General features: G+C 38.0%; 1 protein-coding gene across 1 annotated transcript in view; it reads right to left on the reverse strand.

Moving 5' to 3' along the window:
* LOC106879589 (E3 ubiquitin-protein ligase CHIP) overlaps positions 1–9,081 on the reverse strand; it is an 82,381-nt gene that overhangs the window by 12,225 nt on the left and 61,075 nt on the right. The window contains exon 6 of the mRNA XM_052967921.1: positions 8,118–8,234. Within this exon, the coding sequence (XP_052823881.1) occupies positions 8,118–8,234 (117 nt within the window). The remainder of the gene's footprint in view (positions 1–8,117; positions 8,235–9,081) is intronic.

The raw sequence follows: 9,081 nt of genomic DNA on the forward strand, positions 1-9,081 counted from the left end.
GTGTGTGTGTGTGTGTGTGTGTGTGTGTGTGTGTGTGCATGTGTTTGCAATGTGAGTAAGTTTGCTGAATTTTTTCTGGAGAACATTCTCTTCTTTGTGGTTAGATCGTAGATGATCTTTTTCTAGCAAATTGGATGCCCACTTAGTGGTCATCCCTTCTTATATGCATGTAATACAATTTTTCTGAATTTTCAGATTTTTATATGCTAGGCTACTGGTTTTAAATTGATGCTAATTAAATTAACATTCAATTTATCACCCTCAGTTCTGATCTTTGTGGATCTTAAAATGTATTTTGAGGCCTCCATTAGATTTGCAACCTTTTGGCATACATTGCATTGAAAAGTGTGCACAGACATATAGGCAGAATAGTTGGTGGATGTTCGTTTTCTATGGGTTCACAAATGAGATTATATATATATATGTATATACACACATGCACATACATACATATATGTACATGCACATAAATACATATATATATACATATATATACATGCACATACATACATACATACAGACATATATACATGCACATACATACATATATATATATATATATGGGAGAATATACAAAAAATAACAACACACACACATATGTACATGCGCATAAATACATGTGTATATCTATATATAGTTGAAACTTAAAGAAAAACAAAAGACAGAGTCAGGTGTATAAACAACAAGGTGTATTAGTTTGATGCTCAGGAAGGTGAGAAAGTCTTTTACGTTTCGAGCCTATGCTCTTCAGCAGAAAGGAACACGAGGAAATAAACAGAGAAAAAAAAAACTTTTTGTGTATCTATCCATACATACATACATATATATGCACATACATACATATATATATATATATGCACATACATACATATATATATATATATATGCACATGCACATATATATATATACATGCACATGCACATATATATATATACATGCACACACACATATATATACATGCACATACTTATATATATACACACTGAATATGATGTGAGAAAATCCCAGCCAGCAAGCAAAGGAAAAGTAAACAGTTATTTAAAAAAGTGGAGAGAGAGAGAGAGAGAGAGAGAGAGAGAGAGAGAGAGAGAGAATGGTGGGGGAGAGCAATAATCTATGATAACCTGCCTGATAACAAGATACCATGCCAAGACATGCTTTGAAGGCAGAAGTGCTAAGCTGCACAACACTGCAATACACTGCACTAGGCTCCAGAATTGCTGCAGCAAAATCAATGAAATCAATGAAGTAAGGACAATTCCCATTGGTTAACTACAGATAGACAATAGTGCCCTGTTGTAATATGTGAAAGTATTGGTGGTGGTGTGTTGTGATAGTAGAGTAGAAGTATGCATGAGATGGTGGAGGGGTGTGTGATGGAGGCGTGTGTGGTGGAGGGGTGCGTGGTGGAGGGGTGCATGGTGGAGGGGTGTGTGGTGGAGGGGTGTGTACTGTGGAGGGGGTGTGGTGGAGGGGTTGGAGGAGGGTGGTGGAGGTGGTGTGCATGGTTGAAGTAAAATGCTGAAGCTGTGTGTGGTGGCAGTAAGATATTTGTCATATACTGCTGTGTGCACAATAGAGGTGCATACACCATGTTGGAGGTATCTTCATAATGGTGGACATATATGCACAATGGATGTATGTGCATAAAAGTGGAGGTGTGTCCAGTGGTGGAGGTGTATGCATGAAGATGGGCACAAATGCACACTGGAAGTCTGCACATGACAGTCAATGTGTAGGCATGACAGTGGACATACATGCATGATGGAGGTGTGAGTATATTGGAGGCGTATGCATGAAGGTAGACACAAGTGCACAATGGAGGTGGGTGCATGACAGTAGACATATAGGGTCTATGCATGGTAGCATTGTATGCATGATGGTGGAAATGTGTACACAATAGTGGACATATGTGCATGATAGAGATGTGCGCATGATAGTGGAGGTGTGTGCACAATGATGGAGGTGTGTGCAAATGGTGGAGGAGGTGTGCGCGTGACAGTGGGGGTGCATGCACAAGGATGAAGGTGTATGAAAAACAGTGAAAGCATGTGCACAACGGAGGTGTGTGCATGACAGTGAAGGCATGTGCACGACAGTGGACATATGTGTGTGATGGAGGTGAGTATATGAGAGTGGAAGTGTGCAAATGGTGGAGGTGCGTGCATGACAGTGGAGGTGTGTGCACAACAGTGAACATATGTACACAGATACACACGCATGAGCATACACACACACATCATATACAACAGACTTCTTCAGTTGCTATGTTCTCGACAATGGGTCATGTGTGCATGTGATGGTTGAACTGTATGATGGAGGTGTATGTGTAGTGAAAACATGTAGAAGTGGTTGGAGATAATGGAAACACAGAGTAGAGTGTCTAAAGGGATGCCGGTCATGTTATGATATGATGTAGGTGTAGTGTGATGGTGGTAGAGGTGGTATCAGTGACTGTGGGAGTGGTGTTGTTCAGGCCTTAGGTAATCCCTGATTGAACAAACATTACCAGGCATGCCATTGTGGTTAAGAAATTCTCTTTACATACATACTTGTGAAATTGATCCCATTGTGTGGCAACTAGGGCAAACAGCTTCTTCCTAATTTCAGGTCACTTGTGAGGTCTTTCATGAATGCTACTCGTAACATGGAATCCAGTATAACCTGTTGCATGGTCAGGTCATCAGAGACTAAACTGGCACCCCCACTAGGCTTGCCTGATGAGGAGGATTGCTAGAAACTCAGCAGGACTGAAAACAAGACCTGTCAAAAAGACTGATGAGCCAGTGTATCTTCAACAACCATCTAGCAATAGCATGGGCCCTCAGGAATTCTGGGTTGTTGTCCAGCATGCTGGAAGAACACTGGGAGTGAGGTACATCATAGTTTTTATAAAAGCAGGTCTCTAAAACCTGCTTCAAACCCAGGCTACATCTGCTCTGATAATCGGCAGTGACTTGGTTAGCAAATTCTTTGTGAAGGTCAACAATCGACAGTAAGATGAGCTGCTATGGATCACACTATCCTAAAGTTTGTATGCATGCGACCAGGGTCTACATGTTAACTTGTATCCCCACTGAAACTCCAAACATGAACTCTACACCTCAACAGCAAATGACAACTACAGCTATGGTATCCATGCTATCCAACATGCTTGCTCCCCTAATGGGGCATTTGTCAATAGGATGTGGTCGGCCTTTGTGAGCAATTTGACCTTGTTGGTCAGAGCCAACAGGACACCACAAGGACAAGTAATCTTATATCACAGCCTCAAACTCACTAACATTTTGGGAGCAGAATTTGATAGGCAGAAGTGGTATGAAAACTACTCATTTTATACACACACACACACACACATACATATGTAAGTATAAGCACAGGCACAACTGCATGGTTAAGACATTCATTTTGCAGCAATTGGTTTCAGTCCCACTGCATGGTACCTCAAGCAAATGTTATCTATAAAGCCTGAGGCTGACCAAAGTCTTGTGAATGGATTTAGCAAACAGAAACTGAAAGCAGCCCATCGTATATAATGTGTGTGTGTGTGTGTGTGTGTGTGTGTGTGTGTGTGTGTGTGTGTGTGTGTGTGTGTGTGTGTGTGTGTGTGTGTGTATTTGCATTCCCTTGTCTTGACATCATGCACTAATTGTAAATAAATGTCATTGTCGTATGAGTGGTGTCACTGTGCTGTTCATGTTCTAAGGGTTGGGGGGGGGGACTTAGAAACAGCTGAATGTTGGTGACAGGAAGCTCATCCAGATGTTAAAAAAATCTACCTAAACAAATCGAATCAAAACCATACAAGCTTGAAAAAGTGGGTGTTAAAATGATGATCAACCCTGAGAAGATGAAAGGCAAAGTTGACCTCGGCAGAATTTGAACTCAAAACATGGATGGGCGAAATGTCATCAAACATTTTGCTCAGAGTGCTAACAATTCTGCCAGCTCACCGCCATAATAATGATAATAATAATAATAATAATAATAATAATAATAATAATAATAATAATAAGTATCACAATGAATTTTTGAAAATATTTAAATCTAACTTCTACTGTACTATTTCTTGGATAACATCCAAAAAGGAAAATTTTGATACCTCGTTTTTGAAATTTGGATGAATATTTTAGGAAATATGACAATTTGAATGGTCAGCAAACTGGTCAATATCTTGCCTAATTAAGCCTAAATGAATAATTAGTCGTATTTGTAATGTCATATCTTTGAAACTGAAGTGATAATCATTTTCAAATAACAAACTAACAGTGTCCATGGGATAGCAGTTGCTTCTATTTTTCAGGTTCTTGGAAATGAAATTTCATTTTTGGCATTTTTTAAAATATCTGTGTAAAGCCTATTTTGCTGCATGTAACAAACAGCCAATTTTCAGACAGTGTTTTCAGAGGTAGCTATATCCAAAAGCATAAGCCACTGAGACTTGTGTTTTGGCACATTTGTAGTAGGTGTAAGACTAAATAACATCCTGAGATTTTGGGATATGATACCATTTTAAAAAGTTTTAATGGACAATTGAAAATGGCTAGGAATGGCAGAGTTTCAGATCAGGATGCCCACATAAGTTAGATTTTCTGTTTTGATGGAGATTTTTCCCCTTTTTTAAACCGCGGCCTTGGAGATGATGGGGGGGGGGGGATTTTCAGGAAAAAAATTTGGGGAAACGGTTTTTCCCCTCTTATCCACTCCATACCAATTTTGGCCAATTGTTTATGCACTATACACTTCAAAAGGATGAGAGAAAATGATGATTGAGGGAAGCTGGCATGATATCTAAGTGTTGGATTTGATTTTGATCAAAAGTATATGAGAAGGAAGTTCACATTCAAAAGTTTCAAATGATATATAATTGTCCCCAGAAAATACGTATTTTGACATGAAAATGATCAAACAAAAAGTGGGTCTTTGCATGGTCAAATTGTGCTTGTCTCCCCTTCTAGAGAGCTCTGCAGTGATACCAATTAATAATAATAAGTGTAATGCATATGGATAGCAGCAAAGTAAATGGTGTTTTGTGCTTGGTTAAAACAGAGAACATTAGTGAAACTAGCTAATCGCAGTTGCTGTTAATGTTGCAGCTGACATAATAGGATACAAGCAGAAAACTGTTGAAGAAAAGAAGGGGAAAGAAAAGAAGGAATCAAACTGGAGGAAGAGAATACAATTGAGGCTGGAGAAGTCACAGAACTTGAGGAATTATACAGAATACAAAAACTCAAGGAGGTAGTAATTGAATGGATAGTACAGGTTAGAAGAGATTACATGAAGAATTAACATAAAAGGTGACAGCGTTAAAGGCAAAATTGAAAAGATGGTAGATGCAAAGGTTTTGAACAGAATAGATTGTTTCAATACAAATAGAAAGCATTTTTTTTTTTGAAGGAATAGAGGAGGATCAACATCATGAAGTGATTTCCTGATGTGGAAGAAGTATTTTGGAAAGAACTTTAGAACAGGCCAGTGAGACATAAAGTAAGTGCAGAGTGGCTAACATAGGTGGAGAGACAATCTGCAACTGTACCAAGACAAAAGGATCAGAACTGAACTGTATTCAGTGAAACTGAAGTTTAAAGAAATAGCAAATTGGAAAGGATCTGGCCCAGATGGAGCACAAGGCTATTTGGCTGGCTGAAGAATTTTACAGTTGCATGAAAGGATCACTGCACACTCTGATGAATGCCTGCAGCAGGGACACATCCCTAACTAGATGACAAGTGGAGAAACATTGTTATGCCCCAAGGCTCCTTTGAAAGGTAAAGTGGTGTCAAATTTTTGACTTATAACCTGTTAACCACTTTTGTGGAAGCTAATGACTGGTGTCCTGGTGGAAAAGTTATATAATCATCTGGAAGCATGCAGGAAGCAAAGTAGGCAACTAAAGATCAGTTATTAGTTGATAAAATGATAATTAGAAATTGTAGAAGCAGATCAAGGGGTCTGAAAGTAGCATGGTTGGATTACAGAAAAGCATATGACATGGTACTACACAGTTGGATAAATAAAACAATGAGCATGTTTGGAGTGGCAGAAAATATGGAGAAAATGGTCAATGAAAGTATGAAACACTGAAACAGTGAATTGATTGGAGGAAAACAAAGACTTGGAAAAGAGAATATCAGACATTGCATATTTCAAGGTGATAGCTTACCTCCATTACTATTTGTATTGGCCATGATACTGCTCTATTTTATATTATGAGAAGTTAAAATAATTTTGGAAAAGGGATATGGTCAGATAAATCATCATCTTTTTTATGGATGTTATAAAGCTTTATGTGAAAAATGAAAAACAGCTTGAAACTCTTGCACATACTGTTCACCTTTTCTCAAATGATGTGGGTAAGGAATTTGAGATTGAAAAGTGTGCCATATTGATAATGAAATGAGGAAGATTTGAAGGAAGTTGGGGAACTGAAATGCCAAATGGGCAAACAATGAAAGCAGTTGAAAAGGATGGTGGTATAAGTATTGAGAATACTGGAAGCAGATGAAATTAAACCTGAAGAGATGAAGGAAATTACAAGCAGGGAGTATACAAGTAGAGTAAGAAAAACAATACAGGTAAAGTTGAATTCAAAACATATTGAAGCAATAAATGCAGATGCAGTATGGGTAATCAGATATGGAGTTGAATTCTAGATTGGACAAAAAGCAACAAGCACAAACTTGACAGAAAAACTTGAAAGTTATTGACTATGTATGGAACCCACCATCCAAAAGCTGATATTAATTAGTTGTACTTGAAAAGAGACTAGGATAGAAGAGGATTAACTGTTATGGGAGAGCATGTACAGATGAAAAGAAAAAAGCCTATTAGAATATTTACAGAATAGTACAGATATTACTACAGGCAGTGAATAAAAGAACAGATGATCAAGTTTGGAATAGGAGAAAAGGACAAGAATGAAATTAAAGAGAGTAATGTTAAACAGATTGAAGAGAAACCTATGCGTGGTCAGTTTTGGACAGCTATTGAGAATGTATGTTGAACAAAAAACCTTAGCCTGATTGAAAAAACAGAAAGAAATTGAAAAAAGTAGCAGAGAGCCTTATTATAGCAAACACCTTGAGAAAATATATGTACGGGGAGGTGTCAGCAAAGTGTAGTGTGTGGAACTAGGGATGAAACAATGGCACACATTGTTGCAGAATGTCCTAAGTTGGCTAAGATAGAATATATAAATGGAGGCATGACTAAGTTGTGAAAGTTTTGCACTAGAAACATTATCAGGAATGGGGGTTTGAAGTTAGAAGTACTTGGTTTAATCATCAGGTTGAAAGAGTGCTTTAGTCAGAGAAATGCCTGATTTTATGGGATTTTCCAATTCAAATAGTTAATCATCATCATTGTTTAATGTCTGCCTTCCATGCGGGCATGGGTTGGACAGTATGACAAGAGCTGGCTAGGCATGTGCCTGCACCAAGCTTCAGTTTCTGTTTTGGCATGGTTTTTATAGCCCTTCCTACTGCCCTTCCTTTCGCCAACCACCCTGCAGAGTGGACTGAGTGTTTTTTGTGTGGCACCAGCACAGGTGAGATCAGTTTTGGCATGGTTTTTACTGCTGGATGCCCTTCCAAATACTAACCTCTTTACAGTGTGGACTGGATGCTTTTTATGTGGCACCAGCACTGGCAGGGTCACCAAGTAACTTGCAAAGAAGATAGAAAACAATAAACCAGATATAACAATAATAGACAAGGAAAAGCAGTGTTGCTTACTAATTGAACCATCATGTCCATTTGATTCCAAGATTAGAAACAAAAATGAAAAATCAAAAAATACAATCCCTTAAAATTTGAAATTGTGAGAATTTGGAATATGAAAACTGTAAAAGTTTGTGCATGTAATAATTGGTACATTAGGGACTGTGAGTAATGAATGATATAGACAAATGGTTGAAGAGGATTGGAACGGAATGCTCTGTAGAGCTTTGTCTCTTAGTAACAGGAAAGATTATCAGAAGGGTTTTGGGTACTTGAAAGATTACTGAAAGCTTGCGGAAATCTGAGGTTACAGGTAGTAACTTGCTACCCACATATATTCAACCAGGAAAAAGACCAAACCGGAGTCAAGTCGAATAATAATAATGTTTACTTACATGGAGGTGTTCAACAACATCCTTGCGATCATAGGTAATACCACTGGGGGTTATAACAGGTTCCTTCATTAGCTCAAAACTTATTCGGCCACACAAATAATCAGGGACATCACGTTTCTGAAAAAAAATAACAAAACAGAATTGAAATTGTGTCAATGTTCCAGTAAGGTTTACATTTTACAACAATAAATACTACTACTACTACTACCACAATCAACACCACTGCTACTACTACCATTATCACCACCACTATTACTACTACTAAATGGATCTCAGTAAATTTACATGATGAGTTTTCAGTTGTTCAGTCAGTTAGGTGCAAGTGGCTGAGTATTCCACAGACAAATGCACCCTTAACATAATCCTCAAATAGAATCAGCTTTATAGACAGTGTGTGACAAGGCTGTAGCCATGAATTACAGGTACAGTCCATCCAACAGGCTTCCTTATTGTTTCTGTCCAACCAATTTCACTCACAAGCCTTGTATTGACTCGAGGCAATGGTAAAACACACTTGCCCCAAGATGCAACACAGTGGGATTGAACCTAGAATATTGTGATTGCAAGGCAAACCTTTTGACTACATGAACGCGTTGTGTCCACTTTATTACTACAATACTACGACTACTACTACTACTACTACTACCACAGTATAATTACTACAATTACTATTACTGACCATGATGCATACACATAACAACAACAACAATACCACCACCACCACCATTCTTCTTATTTATTATTATTATATTTGTTGTTCCAATTACAAACATCTAGCAATTGCTGCAGCCACCACTACAACCACCAACACAACACCACCACTACCACCACCACCACCACCATCATTTCACTGCATTAACCTCTGAATGATAAGAGTTATAGTTGACCACAGTGAGGTTTGAACTCACTACTTAAACAGATTAAAGTACTATACATATATATATATATATATATATATATATAT

Source organism: Octopus bimaculoides, chromosome 5 (assembly GCF_001194135.2).
Source record: "Octopus bimaculoides isolate UCB-OBI-ISO-001 chromosome 5, ASM119413v2, whole genome shotgun sequence".
NCBI lineage: Eukaryota > Metazoa > Mollusca > Cephalopoda > Octopoda > Octopodidae > Octopus > Octopus bimaculoides.